Below are 22,153 nucleotides of genomic sequence, written 5' to 3' on the forward strand. Positions count from 1 at the left end.
CTAGATTTTTCACTTGAAGCATGATGAATTAATGGAATGGGTTGACAGTTGTGATGGATGCTTTGTCTGTTAATGAATTCAAGGAGAGGTGTAATAGATATTGTGTGGATAGGTTGGATCTCTCACAACAGGTGTTCAGACTCCATGGAGGTTCCCATGCAATAATGATGATTTAAAAGCATGATATTATGCAAGGAGTAAAGAATTAATTCATTCTTTTCTTTAAATGGCAAAATGGTATTTATTAACAGCTGCAGATGAACAAAATAAACTATGTAAATTTAAGATGTTTCATTAATTCAAACAAGTATCTTTGGAGCATAAAAACACTTTTTACAACAGTCAGGTAATGAAATCAATTTAAATTCTGATAGGGAAAAAAAAAAACAGGCCTGTATGCACCTTCTGGACTTAATGGGTAAATAGTTGGCCATTGGGCTAAACATGGTCTTAGAATTATTAGATATATGAAGAGCCAAAGGCTTCAATTCGGCGACATACGACTTGTTTAAGTTAAGGGATATTACATCCCATATCATTTCTTAGCTGAATAAGAAACTCAACGAGTTTCATGCCGAATATAGTAGAAAGTATATAAAGTTTGGCGATTCCAAGCATAAGCAAATACCTAGATACTGCAGCAACTGAACCTAAAGGTAGTGCAAGCTGAGACAACTCATTGCTAAGGTGGAGCAAGCTCCGATCACTAATCTTGATATTTACCCATAATGTGAACTTAGCTCCTAGGAGCTGTATTTCTGTTCTACATTATGAGAGAAGGGTAATTGAAACCCAGACCGGTTTCAACCTTTATGGAGGTCTCATCAGTGAGTAGGTAGACCTAGTTAATATCAAGTTTGTAACGAACAGAACTTACAAACCTTCTATGAGTATTGCCGAGAGGTGTCCTAATAAATTATTAGATAGTGATCAGAGCTTGCTCCACCTTAGACATAAGTTGCCTCAGCTTGCACTACCTTTAGGGTCAGTTGCTGCAGTATCCAGGTATTTGCTTACGCTTGGAATCGCCGAACTTTATATAGTTTCTACTATATTCGGCTAAGAAACGATATGGGATGTAATATCCCTTAACTTAAACAAAAAATGGTCTTAGAAGTTTTCTAAAAAAAAAAAATTTTTTTTCTGTGAATCCCACACATGAAAGGGTTGTAAACCCATAGGACATTAGTGGACCTAAGATTTAAATAATCTTGAAATCCTATTCTAGCTTCAAGCTTCAGTACTTGAAGTGGAGGTCTCATACAAAGTGATGAAATTCATCTAGCACCTAAAGACTTTTTGGTGTATTGGTTATAGTGGAAACACTATCCACTTGACACTCCAGAATTCATTTTCATAACTTCAGTACCACGGAAATGAAGTTCATGAAGCAACTAGGTTTTTAGCTTTGGATCCCATTCCAGTATATCAACTGTATATAGAACTCTTTATCAGACCTAAATCTCTCAAGATCATTTAATTCATTTATATTATGTCCAAGTATACAATGAAAGTGACATATCAGCCTGAAACTGAATGAATCAGTCACTTTCATTGCATACTTAGACATAATATACCAAATTAAATGTAACAATTATGGTATACGGTTCTAGTTGTGAAGGTATAGATAGATAAATCAGTCAGCCGCAGGTCTTATATGGCAGATGGAAGATGTGATTAAAAAGTGCTGTTTCTGTTTGTAGTGTTAAAGGCTTAGACTTGTCAGGAAAAAAAAAAATAAAGTCCTGTGTGTGTGTGTGTGTGTGTGTGTGTGTGTGAGAGAGAGAGAGAGAGAGATTTTGGCTCATGCTATACATTGGAATAACAAAGAGAGACCTCTTATTGAGTCTATTTCTGCTGTTCACCATGATGTCAGTGAAATTTTTTTGTCAAGATTTTTTATGTGATGGGAAAATTGGTTGTCATTTTTGTGCTCCTGGTCATTGGTACTTCTTTTGTGTATGTCCATATATGGGTGTTGTATGCTGTGAATTCTTAAAATGGTGACTTGATTGCTTTGCTGGTTTGTCAGAGTGGATAGTATCTGCTTTTCAGTTGAGAGACTATATTTGAATTCTTGTATTCTATGGATGTTTGTAAAAGAATTTAGAAGACTTTTGTTGTCCACAGTAAAATTATATCACTGCTTATTCAGATGGCTACAATGACTCGAGAAAGAAAGAAAAAAAAATTCATGTGTGGTTTCTAGAGCAAGACTCCCTATATTTATTTGACCTTGACCTGCCCCTAATGCTAAACTGGCTCTAGGTCACCAACCTTTTCAGTTTGGATTCTTCTTATTTGAGTACCATCTCCTATTGGAGGTCAGTGACCACCTCGGCCACTGACCTCCAATTTTGAGCGATCCTCAGCCACTCTGAACGGTCCTTCAGAGCTCATGCCAGTCTACAGGTTGGAATTGACATTGAAAAAAATTATATACTTATGCACCATTCAGTTTCATTAATCGTCTATCTCTGCCATTACATATGACAGTTTCATATATGATAGAAAAATCAAAATCAAAACTAAGATTCATGTTGTACATTTCTCTGTAGTGGAAGATGTCTATGAATTCAAGAATTCTCTCATTTTCTCTAGGAAGGGGCTATAAGGTGGATATTGAAGGAGTTTTCATGAAGTTCATGAATTCTCTCCAGGATTCCTGAAGCTATATGAGTTCTTGCATTGTCATGCAGGAGCAATACTCCACTTGTAAGTTGGTCTGGATGTTGTTGGTGAATTGCATCCCAAAGCATCAATAAAATTTTACAATACAATGTGGCATTCACTTTTTACCACACTCCTGAAAATGGACCAGAAATCCTCTCCTGGGAATTCAAAATACGAAGGATCATCTTTCCTGCTAATGGTATTACCTTGAATTTCAAAAATTTCTGGACTCTGTTGTAAACTGGTGTAAGATAAACACTTCTCGCCATAAATCAATGAAGAAATATAAGAAATGCACAACAGCATGCTGTTTATCAGTTGTATTCCTTGAACATGATTGCCATTTTAGACTGCTGAAAACAGCTATAAAACATGTGCATGCACATTGAATATGCATGTATATACTGTCATCATCCTAGACTGTGCTGATATTTATACTGAAAACCATTCACTTCAAGTTCATTTGTTCTGCTTTTGTTTGTCCTGGATACAGGGCATCCTACTGGCACTGATTTATACTCTGGAGTATCTCATAACTCATGTTTTGACACGTGGAGAGAATTGATTCTCTAGTGTATAAACTCTCATATTTCTTGCTAATGCTTTTGTAATATGAAAAAACTCTGCATATATTCTTGTTAAGCATATGTATGGTATGGCGGAAAAAAAAAAAAAAAAAAACTGAACTTCGACATCCCCTTTCAGTACACACACTATATGCTGTTTGACTGCATGCATTTTAATAGAAGAGTACATGTGAGTCTATGTCATTACATTTAGCTGTAGCAATGGTGTTGATGTTGGAAGAAAAGAGGTTTATTGTTGAGCATTATTCTCATTCATATGGAGTTGGTAGAGCAAATGGTCCAAACCTATGACACGTTTGTTCACTGAGCATTTGTTTGCTGTTTTGTAAGCATATCCCAAGCAACAGTGTCAGCATTGTCTTAATTGAGAGGTTCCATTATACCAGGAGTGTTCTGCCGCAATGCAAAGGCATTCAAGGAGACCACAAACTGTTAACACAAATGAGAATCACAGATATGTGCTGACGAAAGTATTACAGTCTCCAAAATGCAGTCAGCACTGAACAACGGTAAAACTTGGAATACTGAGGCAGTCACTACAGAGAATCCTTAAGGAGCTGGGTATCATTTATGTGGGTCAGTGTTTAATTTAACACCAACTGATTACGCTGCATGGTGGGAATACTGTGCGCACTTGCTGGCCAATATCTATGAAGATCTATCCTTCCTCCATAATGTCTGATTCTTGTATGAAGCATATTTCCATCTAAGCGGTCATATAAACAGACGCGCCTTCAAATTTCTTGGTTTCTTGAGACCTGAATTTGTCCAAGAGAAATCTCTTTACAGCGAGAAGGTCACTGCATGGTGTGTGGTTTTTGGCCATGACATAATTGGGCCCTACTTCATTGAAGAGGGTAGTGTAACCGTGACCTTGAATAGCGAATGCTACAATGTAGTGAACATATTGAACCAACACATTGAGAATGTGTTAGTTCCATCCACCCAGGATTTACATAGGATGTGTTGTGCAAAAAACATTCCATTTTGTCCACAAGTATTCCAACAGAATGGAGCAACCTGTCACACATCACATGGTTCTAGAGCCTATTTATCAGAACACCTCCCCAGGAGGCTCATTTCGAGGTTCACAGAATTCCCGTACCCTTCATTCTCCTGATCTCATCGCTTCATGCCTTCATTTGGGGTATGTTGAAAGGAATGGGTATTCCACCATGACCCGCCTTCAAACCTTGATGAACTATAATAAAATAAGTTTAATCCTTTATCCAAGTGTGAGCAAACAAAGTTTGTGCCTGAAAGTATCTTCAGGACTGGGTTAAGGTGGTACAACACCAGGGCAACTCGTTGCAAAGGTGGAGCAAGCTACCAACTCTCCTATCTCAGTATCTCCTATAATGCAAAACACATCTCCTTGCGGATATGTCTAATGTTACGCATTCAGGGAAGGACCACTACCCAGACTAGTTTCAACCTTTATTGAGGTCTCTTCAGTGGGAGTCAGGCCCAAGTAGAGATACCAGGCAGAAGCATTAGACATATCCGCAAGGAGATGTGTTTTGCATTATAGGAGATACTGAGATAGGAGTGTTGGTAGCTTGCTCCACTTTTGCAACGAGTTGCCCTGGTGTTGTACCACCTTAACCCAGTCCTGAAGATACTTTCAGGCGCAAACTTTGTTTGCTCACACTTGGATAAAGGATTAAACTAATTTTATTATACTCTAACCAAGTGAAAAATAAACTTTCACCTTGATGAACTAAGGGATAAAATTACATGATATGTCCAGCAGATGTCCCAACAGTTGTTCCTGATAACAGAAACCTTCACACGTGCTACGAAATCTGTCTTAAAAGACCAGTTGCCTATTTTGAGCATGTAACTACCACCATTAATGCTGTATTCAACCAAGATTCTTATGATAGTTGTGGATGTGCATATCATGCATTAACATATATTTCTTTGTTAATAAACTTGTTTACTCCATAACATATTTCATTATAGATGTTGAAAGTTTATTTTTCACTTGGTTAGACTATAATAAATTTAGTTTAATCCTTTATCCAAGTGTGAGCAAACAAAGTTTGTGCCTGAAAGTATCTTCAGGACTGGGGTAAGGTGGTACAACACCGGGCAACTCGTTGCAAAGGTGGAGCAAGCTAACATCACTCCTGTCTCAGTATCTCCCATAATGCAAAACACATCTCCTTGCGGATATGCATAATGTTATGCACCCCAGTCCTGAAGATACTTTCAGGTGCAAACCTTGTTTGCTCACACTTGGATAAAGGATTAAACTAAATTTATTATATATCATTGTAGTTATTCAGTACCTTTTTTTTCCCACCATACTGTATTTTGTTATTTCCTCTGTTGGTAGTCCTTTTCCTTTTTGTAACCAAAGATTATCTTTGGTTACAAAAGAGATATGCTAGTCACAACAAAGACATTTCCAAAAAATAGATTCTATGACTGGTACATAAACTGTGTATCAGTTTATGTACTAAGTCATAGATAATTTTTATTATAGTAGTTTGAATAGGAAGAAGTCGGTCATACACACTGCCTCTATAAGTCTTTTATTTATTTATTTTAATCCATTATATCTATCGATGAACAGTGTATATTATGAAAGATATATTTATTTATTGTTTTTTTTAATAAACTGGTTTGTTTAATCCTTATATTGTATGCTTGTGTTTTACTTAATTTGATTATCATGTATTAACCATCTAGACTGTACGAGCACAGAGCAGTAAAGTACATCCATTATCATCCTCTCCTGGATCTGTGTGCAGGTAATATTTATGTTGTTAGATGAAAGAATCTTGTATATGTTATATTACTGATAATCTTTTAGTTTTGCTCTTGCTTTATCTTCTTTCATCTTGTATAAATGATGTTTAATATTTGACAGTGTTAAAAAAAAATAATCAGAAATAGGGTAGATCTGGACTACTTTGATTGCTGGATAAGAATTGGCCATATGATGTTTTTTTTTTATGCATTTAATATTCTGTAACTAGAAAAAAGATTTTAGTAACATGTCAATCCATATTTGGTTACAAATGGCTGCAGACATAATAAAGCAAGTAAAGGGTGATTATAATTGGTGATTTCAGCTATGGCAACATTGATTGGAATGAAGAGATAACATCAGGGAATAAGGGGAATGAATTTCTTGAGGTCTTAAGAGACAACAATCTTTGCCTAAATCTGGTTATATCATCAAAGAATGCAATTGTGAATGGAGTGTCTAATCTTCCCCCCGGTTAGAGAGAGAGAGCGACCATGAAGTGATCACATGGGTTGCAGCCACTCACATGAGAACTTCTATAAAGGAGGGATATGTGGAACTACAAGGCTGGTGATTATGGAAAGCTTAGAACTGGGAGCTATAGTGTGGAAAAAGGAGTTAAGCGGAAAGGATATAGACACTGCATGTGCATTGATCAAGAGATATTTAACAACAGGCAATGTGTGAGTATCCCAAAGGCGAAAAGGCTAAACAAGTTAGGAATAAAATGGATAAATAAAGAGATTAAGTGTGAAATCTGGAAGTAGCAGGAACTATAGAGGTAACACAAGATGAATGTTGGTAATGATCAGTTGCATGAAGACAAATGATGGAAGCTTACTTAATAGTCCTTTTGTGCCAATCCCGGTCAAAAGCCTTTGAGATATCTAGTGTAACCATTGCAATTTGTCAAACTTTTCCATGGTGCTTATTCAGAGCAGGACAGGAAGCTATTTCAGTTGGTAAAGGCAGCAAAAGTGGAGTTTAAGAAGAAATTAGCCAATCAAACTAAGAAAAATCCTAGTGAGTTCTTTTGATATGTGGCAAGTAGAAGGAAAAATAAATATGGGAGAATGATACTAGTTGATGATACTGGCAGACTGATAGCCAGTGCAGAGGATATGGTTGGATTATTCAAAGGTCAGTTTATTTCATTCCTGTCTTGTGAATGCAAAATCAGGAGAAACTGGAATCTAGAATATATGGTGTAGAGAAGGACTGATGGTGAATGAGCAGGAACTATATTAGGAATTGAGCAAACCTGATGTTAATAAGACAATAGGGATTTATATATATACATATTGAATTTCGGTTTGAGGATACATAGTGGTTGGTTGGCGAATTTAGTGCTCCTGTAAAGTTGATGATTTTTGTCTGTTTTTATTTTGCTTTCCCTTAGAAAAATAGTGTTTTGTATAATAGCGTAGATTTTATATAAAATACTAAATATAGTGTATTTAGTATTTTATCCTATATTTTTATTAAGATATTTTAATATTTAGTATACGTTTAAAATGGTACCAAAAAAAGGCAAGAAAAGTAATGCTAAAAAAAGCACTGTAAGTGAGAACAAGAAGGTTAGCCCTGCCAACGAGGTTATTGTGCACATGGAGGAGGTTAACGAAAATGAATTAACCGCCAAATTTGCAAAGTTGAAGCAGATCATCAGAGAGACAATGCAGGAATTGCAAAAAGTTGAGAGACATTTAAATGAACATAGGGAGAAAAAGAAAAATGAACAGACATGTACTGCATCACCAAATGTTTGCGCATTTGCATCAGAATTTGTGTGACTCTGGATCATTCAGGGATCGCAGGCATGATAGTGGATATCCATGGTCGAAATTCTGCCATGGAAGAGGAGGTATTGCATGCGATGAACAATAATCCAGAGACAAGCATAAGTGCCGTTGCCTCTGCTATAGGAGTATCTCGATCCAGTGTATTGTGCATTTTGCACTCAGTCCTTACATCCATTTCATCTGCAATGGGTCCAGTTACTAATGGCCAAAGATTATCCTCGATGTATGGAATTCGCTCAGTGGTTTCTGCAGAAAAGTGCTGTAGACCCGGAGTTTCCAACTTGCGTTATGTTCACGAATGAAGCTTAATTTACCTGCGAAGGGATCTCCAATCACCACAGTGCTCATGTGTGGGCCCATGAGAACCCACACGCTATGCAATCACATGCTGCACAACAACGTTTCGCCATTAATGTATGGGCAGGTATCGTCGCTGACTGTTTAGTCAGCCCATACCTGTTAGCACCCCGACTGGACTCGAAGTATTGGACCTTTCTGGAAGAAGTTCTGCCGGATTTACTGAACAATGTTCCAGTGACTGTGGTTGGAACATTGGAACAATGTTCCAATCGGAAAAAAATTTTTCCAATGTTCCAATTGGAAAAAAAAAGTCATTGGAACCACATCATGCATCGGCAGATGTGGTTCCAACACGATGGGACTCCAGCCCATTTTCTCATTTCTGTGCATCAGTTTTATCGAGCATTGATTTCTTTCCGTGGGGGGACCCTTAAAGCCATGGTGCAATGAACAGGAAAATAAGAAACAACAAAGCAAGGAAACAATTAAGTCAGGAAATAACGAAAATCAGGTAAGTGACATTGTTAATAAAAAGAAAGAAGTTATTTGGCATAGTGACTCTATAATAAAACATGCTATGGATGAGAGAATTATAACATCGAGTTTTCCTGGAGCGAAAATTAAAAATATAACTCAAGTAATTCAAAAACAGAAAAGAAAAGTAAACGAAATCGTAGTTGTAGTAGGTACGAACTATTTAACTGGTGATAAGTTCAGTATGAAACAGGACATGAAAGGGTTGCTGGAAGAGGCGAGAGTGAAGAGTGAGAAAGTGAAAATCATTAGTATTTTACCTCGCTATGATAAAAATGAATTAAAAAGAAGGGCTATGATGGCAAACGATTCGATGCGTTGGCTGTGTAGAAGGAATGGATGTGAGTTTTTGAATGCGTGGAGTGAGTTTGAGGGAAGATTGGATTTGTATAAGACGGATGGCCTACACCTGAATACGTTTGGTATCAGGAATCTGGAAAAACTAATAACTGATATGAGACCTATCACAGAGAGTCGGGGAAACTAAATTCTAAAGGGAGGAATGGTGTGAATGTGAGTGTAAGAGCGACAACGGTATATAACTGTGTTAATGAATAGGCTTTGTCATGGAAATGTTGATGAGAAGAGAATGATTTTGGGTTTGTGTTCGTCTGGTTCGGACCCATCATGTGTGCAAAGATGTCTACATGTGTAAGGCATTAGAGAAGAATAGAGATCTGCAAGTTGTTCAACTGTATCAGGTAGACTACAAACAAGAGTATACAAAAGAACATGCAGGTAGATTATTATGTCTGTACACGAATGCTAGGAGTATCAGAAACAAAGGGATAGTTTGTTGCCTTAGTCAATATGTTGCGACCTCAGATTGTAGGAATTAGTGAGACCTGGCTATCAGAATCAGACCTGCTAATTGGTATATGTTAGTAGGTCTGATTTATGAATGTACATGGGTACAGTATTTTTAGGAAGGATAGAGTGGAAAGGAAAGGAGGGGGGGTGTTGGTAACGATATTGGATGACTTAAATCCAGTTAGAGTTGAGACCTATGAATGTAGTAATACTACTAACAATATTTCATGTGGCAGTGAGTTTGAAGCCATCTAGTGTGAGGTGGAATATAACAAGACAAAATTACATAGTGAGGTGTTGTTACAGACCTGGTGGATCAGTTGCTGGTGATGAAGAAATGCATCACCAAATAGAAAAGACGAGCGCAAAAAGAGTAATCATAATGGGAGACTTTAATTATCCAAATATTGATTGGGTAGCAGTAGAATCTCATGAGAAGAATGAAAATGCATTTATTGAGCTGTTGCAGGAAAACTCAATAAATGCACTGTGAGCTACCAGCATGTGATAGAAGGAACTCAAGGTCAAAGAGTGTTAGATTTGATTATAGTGTCAGAGGGCTTTTCAGTTAAAGACGTAACTATTCTGCCTCCAGTTGGTGATAGTGATCATGTGGCACTCACTTGGGAAGTGACTAAGTTTGTGAATGTTCCATTCGGAAAAGGTTATATGCTGGAACTACAAAGCAGGAAATTATATCCAACTGAGGAGTATACCGAGTTCAATGGAATGGGATCAGTTGCTGGATAGAAAGAATATCGACAGTGCATGGGAAGCATTTAAACAATACTTGAATGATGCGATATCAGAATCTGTCCCAAGAGTTCGAAGAATAAATAGAGTGGGAGTCAAATGGATGTGTAATCTTATTAAGCAAGAGATTCATAAGAAAAGGACGATGTGGAAGGAACCATTTGCATAAGGATGACGTCCGTTATGAACGTTATAAGCAGCAGGCTAGAATAGTTGTACGGAAAGCAAAGTCTGATTATGAAAAGAAACTGGCTCTGCATGCTAAAGACAATCCACAAGAATTCAATTGATATGCTGCAAGTAAAAGAAAAAATGAATATGAAAGAATAACTCTTCTAAATCCAGATGGCGTGAGGGTTATAAATGCAGAAGAGATTGTTCAATTAATGAGTGCCCATTTTGTTAAAAGCTATCAACATGGTGGGAAGGATTTGACAAGCGACATACAGTTATTTGCTGATGATGCAAAGATAGGTAGGGTAATCAGGAATGCTACTGATATGCAGTCTTTGCAGAATGATTTCAATAGGCTGGAATTGTGGGCATGCAAAAATGGGTGTCAGTTCAATGCCAGTAAATGTAAAGTTATTCACTTCGCCATGATTAGATATCCAGTATCGTATTATATTGGTGGCGTTAGGCTAGAAGAAGCTGTTGAAGCTAGGGATCTTGGAGTGTTAATAAATAGGAAGTTGAAGTTTAGGGACCATGTGGCAAAGATTGCAATTACAACTTAAAAGATAATTTATAATTATCTTTTAAGTTGTATGGAAAGATAATTGCAATGCTGAAACAACGTTGCACATGGGGATAAGGATGTTATTTTGTGTCTTTACAAGGTCTTGATAAGACCTCACTTGGACTATTGTGCACAGGTCTGATCTCCTGGTTTCCATTGTGATTCTGATATACTGGAGAGAGTGTGTTAAAAATGATATCAGGATTGTGGAATACTGATTATGAAGACAGATTGAAAATTTGTAGACTGCAGACACTAGCAAACAGGAGAAAGAGGGGTGATATGATTGAGACTTACAAACTTCTGAAAGGGTCATACAGGATTTCAATTGATGGAATTTTTCATTTTATGGAGGGTGGGGAAAGGACGAAAGGGCATTCTTCGAAGCTGAGAATGAAGGTATGGGCTGACTGTTTAGTCACCCCATACCTGTTACCACCCCAACTGGACTCGAAGTATCAGACCTTTCTGGAAGAAGTTCTGCCAGATTTACTGAACAATGTTCCAATTGGAAAAAAAAGAATTCCAATGTTCCAATTGGAAAAAAAAAAGTCATTGGAACATTGATATGGTTCCAACCACATCATGCGCCGGCAGATGTGGTTCCAACACGATGGGACTCCAGCCCATTTTGGCATTTCTGTGCATCAGTATTTGGATAGGTTCTTTGGGGGGCTCGATGCATTGAATGTGGTGAACCTGTCACATGGCCCCCACGCTCACCTGATTTATCGAGCATTAATTTCTTTCTGTGGGGGACTCCTAAAGCCATGGTGTACAAAATGCCTGTTGCCTCTGACATGGACCTCGTGGCAAGAATCTGCATCACTGCTGCTAATATCCGGGAAACTCCAGGTATTTTTGAAAATGTATGGCAATCAGTGCATCGTCGGTGTCCGGCATGCATCACTGCTAATGGTCGTAACTTTGAGCACCTGATGTGAAACCATATTTTATATCCAACTATTATCGAACTGTTCGGTTACGTCTAATAAAGTTTTTTAACACTACTTACTGCCTTGTGTTATTTCTGTATCTTTGTGTCCCTGTTAGTACCTTACGGTGGTGTTTCTGGTCATGCTTTCCTATGTGAATATGGTTGATTTTGATGTTCTCTACCTCCCCTCAAAGTTTGTACGTGGAATTTTGAACCACCCTGTATAATGTTGGGCTCATACGCTAGAGGTTGGTGGTCAACCTCTAGTTGGAAAACATGGAATTTGATTACATTGAATTTGAAGACCTGTGCATTGTATTCCTTGAGAAACACATGGGTAGGAAGAAGAAGAAGAGAAACTTGTTCTATAAGTATGGAGTTTGGCTGTGAAGGGATATTGGGTGGTAGCTACATGTTTCAATGAATTTGGTAGAGAGAGAGAGGAGGAATTATTTATGATAGTTTTGAGGAACATTTACCATGGAACTATTTATAAAAGATACATGCAGTAGATACTAGATGCTTGTGTGAGAGTAGTTGGAGTGAGTTGGTGAGAGATGAGTCATTTATTAGTCTGACTGCTCTCTTCTGTATTATGGCAAGTATTTTTAGGGAGCTCTTAGGGGCACTTCGTCAGATCTACAATCAGTACTCGATGGATAGGTGGATTTGTGATTTGTACAGAGTCAATAGCTGATCAGAAGTAATGTAATTAAGGCCTTGAACAAAAGAGGAATCCTAATTTTTTGATTAGGCAATGGTTGTAATGTGTTTATGCCAAGAGAGTCTTGATGTCAAAGTAATCCCAAGAAGAGATATCTCATCTCCCTTGCCTAGAGATTTTGGTGTTGTGAAAGGCAAGTCTGGGATAATATGCTTCTTTTTTGTAGGAAATAAGGCAGAACTGTGTTTTTCATGGGTTAAAATTGACAAGGTTATCCAAGCCTCATTGAAGAATAGTTTGGAGATCAGAATTTTGGCTTGCAGAGGTTGTTGTTCTGTGAGTTATTGTGGTTTGATTGATACAAGTTTTGCCAAGTGAGAAGGATGAATGTGGTGTACTGTCATCAGCAAAACTGTGTATTGGATTGATGGTCAACTGGAGCAGGTCATGTATAGATGAATGAACAGAGTGGGTGAGAGGAACAGAACCTTGTGGAACCTCAGCATTAGTTGCGTAGTTAAAAGATAGGGGAACCATCACATGCAGTATGCATCCAGTGAGAAAAACTGGTAACCCAGTTGCAGAACTCATGGGACAGACCAAATGACGGAAGCTTACTTAATAGCCGCTTTTGTGCCCATCCCGGTCAAAAGCCTTTGAGATATCTAGTGTAACCATTGCAATTTGCCAAACTTTTCCGTGGTACTTATTCAGAGGTGTGTGACATAGGTGAGCATATTCCCTATTGAATGGTATTGGTGGAATCCATACTGGTGGTTGTTTTCAGCATAAAGAGGCAACACAGTATAGGAGTCAACTCTGGAGCACAAATCTTAAGGACAGTTGGGGGGGGGAGGGATGCCATTAGGGCCAGGGAACTTTTGGGTATCTGATTTGGATAGGATTTTTCTGATCACTTCCTTGTAAAAGGTCAAGAGTGGCATTGTTTGTTGGGTGATTTGAAAGAATATTACCATGCAACTATGCCCAACTATTTAACATGAATCTTGCAACAGGGCGAGTTCTGACAGAGTGGAAGGTGGGAAAAATTATTCCATTTCACAAGGGGGGGAGGATATGACCAAGGCTACAAATTATAGGTTAATCTGTATGTATGGAGTTGTTAAGGTATTAGAGAAGTTTGTGAGGACTGGGATTCAGAAGTAAGTTGATAATAGCACAGTATTCTTTATGCTGCCCATGGGTTTGTTAGGAGAGGCCTGTTTCAGAAATCTACATACATATTACAACAAGCTGACAAACTCACTTGATAAAGGAGATCCATATTGGTAGTACACTTGAATTTTTTTAAAGGCCTTTGATAGACTGCCACATGACAAGCTAGTAGCTAAACTGAAACAGATTGGATTAGATAATAGACTAGTAAGTTGGACAACTGGTTGGCTGTTGGATAGGTATCAACAGGTTTTATATGGAGGAGTGGTATCCCAAAAGAAGAAAGTCATTAGTGAAGTGCTACAGGGATCTGTTTTGGGACTATTATTGTTTAACTTGTTCATTAATAACATTCTGATCAGCTTAACTGGAAAAGTGCAGCTGTTTGCTGATAATACGAAGTTGCAAAGTGATATGAGAAGTAGAGCAGACTGTGTGATTGGAGCTATCAGTTTAATGTTACAGGGGCTTGAAATTTGGTAGGCAAGGTTGGGATGCAGAGTAATACAAATAATGGAAAAATTTTGGAGTAGGTGGAGGAGATGAGAGATCTGTAAATGGTGGTGGACAGAGACTTGAAGTTTAGGGGTCATATCCCAACAGATTATGGCTATAATAAGGAGAACACCGACATGCAGAGGCAAAGAGGTTATGATCCCCTTGTATAAGGCTTTCATCAGGCCACATATGGACTACTATTTTGCACACATTTGGTCACCTGGTTTTCAGGAAGATGTATTGGAGAAGGTTTACTAAGTTAGTGTCGGGTCTATGGGATGTCAGATATGAGGAGAAATTGAGAGAATGCAACTTAGAGTCTTGTGAATAGTAGAGAAGGGGATATGATTGAGACATAAGTTGGTGAGGGGTTGCTACCAGATTAATGTGGAGAAGATATTTCATAAAGTAGAGGAAGGCAAGGGTAGAACTAGAGGCCATCTATGGAAGCTGTATAATGAGGGTGTGAGAAGAATGTTCTTTGCATGGGGAGTGATTGGTGAGTGAATGCATTGCCTGGAAGTGTGGTGAGTTCCATAACTATGAATGGGTTCAAGACAGAGCTCAATCTTTTGGCGTAACAGAGTATAGACCTCTCACGATGAGTCCTTTTGACTCCTTGGAGGTCAGATGATTATTACTTATTACTTTATTATTACATATTACTTAATAATTACTTTAAATTTTAATTATTTTCCAGAACCACATTAAGGACTTATCAGTAGAAAGTTTTTTCACTTGGTTGCAAATTAAATTAAACTGGCCAAGAAATTATATTCTTGTTTTATCCTTTGTCCAAGTGTAAGCAAACAAAGTTCAATTGATGTGAAGTCATAATCTTCTATATACAAGTAATCTAGTCATGAAGATGCTTGATGTGCAAACTTTGTTTGCTTATACTTGGGCAAAAGAAACAAGAATATAATTTTTTGGCATATTTAATTTAATTTGACTTTCCAGTCTTCGTTAGTATATTACATATTTTTTGCAATGCTTGATAATAGCTTCAGTATATGGATTAAAATAGTGTGTTTATAAGAGTTATTATCATTTTTTATCTATTATGTTGAGTAATTTTATCCATAAATGCAAAGTCATGTATGCTGAACCTTGCATACAATGAAAACTTCAAGTAATTTTCCCAAGATATAGAATAATCTGAAAAGGAATAGTTTTTTTAGCATAACCTTGACCATCTCATGCATCCAAGAAGTCATGTCGATTTTTTATCAAGTTTCTTTTGTTAACTAATTTACTTTGTTGTGCAGCATCTGACTTACTGAAATTAATGCAGCATGAAAGTCTGAGGTAGTTGAATTGTTCATGTGCCTACTTCAGTATCGCATTTAATCACCATTAAATAATTCTATAACTATAGGTTATTATTTGCAATTTTTATTAACTATTCTTATTTATATTTCATTAATTTAACATTCCATCTAATAATTGTTCATAAATTGGACTCACTGCTGAAAGTTATGTAGTCATCTCTGACTATAGTGACATTTTGCAAACTCCTACACTACCAAAAATTCTTGATCAAATCTTGTTAGGCACGGCACAGTGATATACTAAAATGAATATGCTATAGCAAACTATCCATTATAACAAACTGTTGTCCTGCAGGTTTATTATAGTGAGAATCAGCTGTAATTCCTAAATTTGATATTCATAATATTAAAACAATTGATATTTCGATCTTTTTTTTTGATGATGCTATTAATAAAGTTGTGTTACAGTAATGGACATTTTAAATATGTGAAGTTTTAAAAAATCAAGTTTTGTATTTATTTATTTATTTATTTTTTACTTTATAGTTTCATTTTTATCTTTTTTCTCAAACATTTAGGGATGCTCGAAACAGAAGCTTTGATTCTCTCAGTTTGGGTGCTGGACCACATAGTTGGGGAAGAACAAATAGTACTCCTGGCACTCCTATTTCCAGCCCTGATACACCACCCTTACTTCAGCAGCAGCATCCTTCAGAATCAGATTCATCTAGTCTTAACAGTCTAGAAATGGGACAGAATGGTCCACTTGATTCTTGTGGGGATAGTTTATCATCTGCAGAAATTGGAGGATGTCCACAATCTCTCTGTTCTCGTTGCTCAGATGAAAATATTGTACCTTTAAGAATTGAAGCTGAAGGTATCAGTCATTGTAGTATATCCATTATTGTTTGAAGAAATGTTTTTAGATTGGATAATTTTGATAATTATTTTAATTGCATGTTATCTTGTAAATAGAAAATATACCCAATAATTGCAACCTGATAACTGCATTGTTAATAATTGTTTTTTAAAGGTTAATTACATTCATTGTTGATTTGGAGAAAACTGTTGCAATATTCCTGCTTTTGCCATCATTAATTATGATGTTATTGGCCCATCATCTGTCCAGGTGTATAATGCAGGTGTCTGCCTTGATAAGAGGTGCTGTATTGTGACAGCATCTCAGGGTAAAAAAAAAAAAAGCAGATAGCTTAAACGTTTTAGAGGATCATGTAACTGCTCATGGAAATAACATTTACTGATGAATTGATTAGTAAATACTGAATGTATTTTTAACTGTAAATTAGCAAAGCTAATATAAGGTGCTATCACAAAAAAAACTGGACTAGGCTAATAAAATCTTTAAAACTTATCCAATTTAAACCTGGACTCACCCCATTCAAAGTAGTCCCCCTTCTGAGTTCATGCAGCCATCCCACCACTTTCACCATGTTCCATACACTTCCTTGAAGTCTTTTTGTTGAAGTGCATCAAGCACTGCTTGTGATTTGTTTTGGATCTCCCAACAGTGTTGGACCACTGCCCCCTTTTAGCTTCAATTTCATTTTGGAAACAAAAAGAAGTCACAAGAGGCTATCTGGTGAGTAAGGAGGATGTCGGACAACTGCAATGCTGTTGGCCAATAAAAATTCGTGTTAAGGTGCTGTTGGAGGGAGGACTGTTGTGATAACTGGTTCCTCTATGGCTTTGCCACAGTTCATCTTTTGCAATGAATGTCTTCTCTCAACCACCTTAAAACAGTACAGTAGAATTCTGCATTGACTGTCTGACCAGGTAGGACAAATTCTCAGTGAATAATCCCCCTTAATGTCTAAAAAGACGATCAGCACACTCCTGATTTGCCTTGTCTTTTTTTTTGGTCTTTGGGAATGTGGGCTTTTTTCACTGTGATGAATGCTGTTTTGTTTCCGGGTTGTAGCCATAAAACCCAAGTTTTTTCCCCTGTGATGACTTTTGAGATGAAGGCTGGGTCATCAATGGCCTTTTGACGAAGATCTTAACTGATGCTCACATGGTGCTTCTTCTGGTCAGAAGTCAAGAGATGGGGAACAAACTTGGCAGTAATGTGATGCATGTTCAAATCTCATGAGATTTGAACTGCTCCATATGAAATCCTAACTCTGTCAGCAACCTCCTGGCTGGATAGTAATGCATCGATCTGCACAGATGATCTGTTGAATTTTTTCAACATTTTCATGGGTTGTGCTGGTGGATGGTCATCCTCTAAGGTGGTTCTGACCATCTAAAAATGCTAGTGCTACTCACAACATTGAGATTGGCTAATGGCTTCATTTATATATGCCTTACAAAGTAATTCAAGGGTCTTTGTGACAGATTTCCCCAATTTTATGCAAAATTTTATATTTGCCCTTTGTTCTAATTTTGCATTCATGGCAAAAATGCAGAACAGCACAAATATGTTGAAAGTTTATTTTTCACTTGGTTAGACTATAATAAACTTAGTTTAATCCTTTATCCAAGTGTGAGCAAACAAAGTTTGCACCTGAAAATATCTTCAGGACTGAAGATGGTGTTGTACTACCTTACTGGGGTAAGGTAGGGCAACTCGTAGCAAAGGTGGACCAAGCTCACAACACTCCTATCCCAGTATCTCCCATAATGCAAAACACATCTCCCTGTGGATATATATAATGTTATGCATTAAGGGATTGGCCACTACCCATATAATGTTATGCATTAAGGGATTGGCCACTACCCATATAATGTTATGCATTAAGGGATTGGCCACTACCCCAGTAAGGTAGTACAACACCACGTTCAGTCCTGAAGATATTTTCAGGTGCAAACTTTGTTTGCTCACACTTGGATAAAGGATTAAACTAAATTTATTATAGCACAGATATGTGATAAGAATAAAGTGCATTACATGAGTTCTTTTGCTTATTTTTTTGAAATGGATGACATGTTGAATCTTGTATGTACCATCCTGTGAAGGTAGATTTACAGTGAACAGATGTAAGTATTCCACATGGGAAAGTAGAATATCTAGGTAGGCTAATTTTCCTTCCTTGATGATGATGTTGATATATGTTGATTTTGGTTAAAAAATCAGTAGAGAAGATGCTTCTGAGTCTGGCCAGATAGATGGCAAACACATCATCCACATAGTGTACCCAGAAGTAAGGTTGATTGTATTGAGGAGAATAGGGAGTCTTCAAGATGTTCTAAATAGAAATTGGATAGTGCAGATGATAAAGAGCATCCTATAGTAGTTCCTTCAGTCTATTTCTGGAGTTGTTTTTGCAGATATGCATGATCAAGTCCAGTGGCGCACCCAGAGGGGGGGGAGGGGCATGGGCCCTTCCCCTCACAAAAAAAAAAAAAAAAGAAAAGGAAAAAAGCACTAGAAAATTTTTCAAAAATCATTTCCTAATTAAAATTTACTTTTTTAATTTATGTTGCGTCGTGTCTTCTATTTCTATACTACTTATGAATTAGCAATCATTGCAGATGCTCAGTCATAGGTCGTATGCAATGCATGGTATGTATTCTCAAATCGTCTACTCAATTCCCCCCCCCCCCCCAAGATTCAATTCTGAGTGCACTACTGATGAAGTCATGTTCTTGTATTCTCTTTTCTACAGAGTATCCAGTTTGTCTACTTGGTGTCTGCCAAGTTCATTGTGACTGTCATAGTTCTTACTTTGGACAAAATGGACGATCTGTAGAAACGAGAATACAAGAACACTAATCTTACATTAACAACAGTAAATCTGAAAAATCTGGCTTGGCACGGCATGGAATAGATACAGACCATAACATCCTGTGGTCTGAAATATGCTTACTTCATCAATGACTATATAAATTTGAACACTTCTTTAAAGAAAGCACTGAGGCCTTACTTTACCATCTGAACTTAAATTGGAATGACTGCCTCTCTTTTTATCTAAAATATGGGAAAGTCTTATTTTAATCACACATAATTTTTTTTTAATTAGGTAATGAATTATCAATATTATAGTATTTCCTCAGTTATATCAATTCATTGTTCTCATTCTTCTTTGTAATTAACTATTGTTGTCACTGATGGCCTGTAATATTCAAGCTGAAATATACGGTTCTTAAATAAATAGTATTACTTGGGTTTTTTCATGTTAATTGAAGAAATCTCTCATGGCACAAGTATCTATTAAACGAAACTTCTGATCTCTTTCTGATGGAAAAACAAAGGAGAAATGGTTAGGAGGACACTTACAGAGTTCTTCAGTTCAAGAATTGAATGAAAAGTAAGAATAGTGGAGATTGGCTTTTTTGTACATAATAACAACAATACAACTATCTGATTGTAGAAGTGGAAGCAGGATTAGATAAAAATTACAGCCATTATGGTAAAATACCAGAAAACTGATTTCAATTTAGATATAAAACAAATTTCCTACATTTGACCCTTTCAAAATCAAGTTCAGATATAAGAGAAAAGGAAGGGGGTTTCAGTTAAAACTATAATTGCAATATGCTTTAACTGAAATCTCCATTCTTTCAGTGATGAATTCTGTGTACATGTTGGAATCAGAAGAGGAAAAAAAAAGTCCTGCCAAGGAAATGATGCATAACAATCATGAAAATGTCATTATTACAGTTACTTATCATTCATATAATACCAGACAACATATGGATGAAAGTGGCTGTGTGAGTTTTTCTCCAAGGAAAAACTGGATTGTGTGCTCTGAATTACCTACAAGATAAACAGTATACCACAATATGAGGGTTATCTGGTATTGTGGTAGGCATCCAAACAAATTGTGATAACAGGTAGTGATAGCAGATGCCTCAGCATCTCTGTCTGCTGGACCAGCAGAATTGGATAAAGAAAGCCAGTTTTAACAGTGAACATTAAAAATTAAAATCTCCAAGAAATATGATTTAAAAAGTTGTAATGAATAAAATCAACTGATTTCAACTTCAGCTGTGCTCTCCCTCCAGTGGCTGCTGGCAGAATAGTAAATAGCAGGTGTTACCATTAGATTTGATTCAGTGCATTATCAAGTAGCCATTCTGCAGCCTTGCACCCTTAAAAAAATTGGATCTCTCTCTCTCTCTCTCTCTCTCTCTCTCTCTCTCTCTCTCTCTCGCTATGGTGCAAGCTGTTACTCAGAAAACATCACTAATATTGCATGTCGGAAGAAATTGGGTGTGTGTGGGGGGTAAAATACATTTTTGCCCTAGATTCCAAACATGTTGTTTGGCCATTTCAAGCTTCTGGTGAACAACGTCATCTACCACCTAGTGTAATCTTGTTTATACACAAAATGTGTAAATGTGTATCATTTCTTTACTTAAGAGTGGCAAAAAACATCTTGGGAAGAGAGATTTTTAAACAGCCTCATTCAGCCCCCCCCCCCCACACACACACACATTATTGTTAACTGCTACTACTGTCAAGCATTGCATGGTTACAAAATAATTTGTCAAGCCACTTTGACTGATTCAGAATATGTGTATTTAATTAGTAATTTGATAAAATGTTTGCCATTTTAAAAAGGAAAATTGACTTTTTAACTTTCATCACTGTTTGTAAAATTTATAATAAATTTGAACCCCAAAACTAGATTTGAACAAAGAAATTACTTAATATAATTAAATAAACTTATATATTAATAATATTACATTCTTAATGACCTATTTTATATAAAAAATAGGCTATTTTAGTATGTGAATTAACAAAGTTAACAATTTGTTATTCTGGAATAACAGACAAACTGATCTATTGTCCTAATAATGTTCTCTACGAAGCATGAAATAGCACATTAAAAATCCTGTGCAGAATGACAGGTCCAGCATGCTTCTCTTTATAGAGGATCTTGTAGAGAGAACACTGAATGCTACTCTTAGAAATATGGAGTTGGTTATCCACCCTGACATACCTGTATGCCCATCACAGGTAATTAAAACCACTGTTGATGATAACATTATAGTTGAGAGGAGGTGGGAGTGTCCAAAAGGTCTCCTACTATGCCTCTCTGCACGCAATCATAGAGATTAACTTTCTGACTCTCCAATGAAGGTGGACTTGCTGGATTGAGTTAGTAGAGTTGATGTAATGACAGCCCATAATAATAGACTATGAGTGATGTGTTGCAAAATAAAATCCCAAACAGGGATAATCGAGGAACATAGTATACCTAGAAATAAGATAATTTAAGGCAGTCTGTAAGTTAGAATAAGTTAGGTTAAGATGTGATCAGAAATCATATGCTTGGATAAATTCCTTATATTAAAGTGCAACATTGGACTGGCTTCACTACAGGCCATAATCTGGCATTATCATGGTTACAAAATAATTTGGTAACAATATAAAGCAACATGTCTTTATTAATAATCTGTAGTGGCAAGTAGTGTGACTGATAGTCCATGGGTCATACTGTGGTAAGTGCATGAACATGAATGTCTTTAGATTTGTGTACCACTAATGCATTGAGAACTGAATGTTTCTAAGTCAGAATCCCATTTAACCACTGCACTAGCATAGCTTCTTTAATACTGTTATGGTGTGATTGCCTAGTGATGAGGCCACTAGAATGGAAGCATTAATGCAGCCATTGAGACTATGCAGCCGCTGCTTCTATGCTGCACCATTCAGGTGTGACATGCGGGTGCCATATCATCTGC

The 22,153-nt window shown here is 36.9% G+C and overlaps 1 protein-coding gene across 4 annotated transcripts in view; it reads left to right on the forward strand.

Annotated features, from left to right (window-relative positions):
* The window catches only part of RapGAP1 (Rap GTPase activating protein 1), a 457,436-nt gene that overhangs the window by 401,368 nt on the left and 33,915 nt on the right, over positions 1-22,153 (forward strand). For all 4 annotated transcript variants that reach the window (XM_090391964.1, XM_090391963.1, XM_090391965.1 and 1 more), the window contains 2 exons: positions 5,958-6,019; positions 16,081-16,379. In XM_090391964.1, coding sequence (XP_090248090.1) covers positions 5,958-6,019; positions 16,081-16,379 — 361 coding nt within the window. The remainder of the gene's footprint in view (positions 1-5,957; positions 6,020-16,080; positions 16,380-22,153) is intronic.

This window comes from Typopeltis vanoorti, chromosome 4 (genome assembly GCF_054136105.1).
Source record: "Typopeltis vanoorti isolate ZY-2024b chromosome 4, IOZ_Tvanoo_1.0, whole genome shotgun sequence".
Classification (NCBI taxonomy): Eukaryota; Metazoa; Arthropoda; class Arachnida; order Uropygi; family Thelyphonidae; genus Typopeltis; species Typopeltis vanoorti.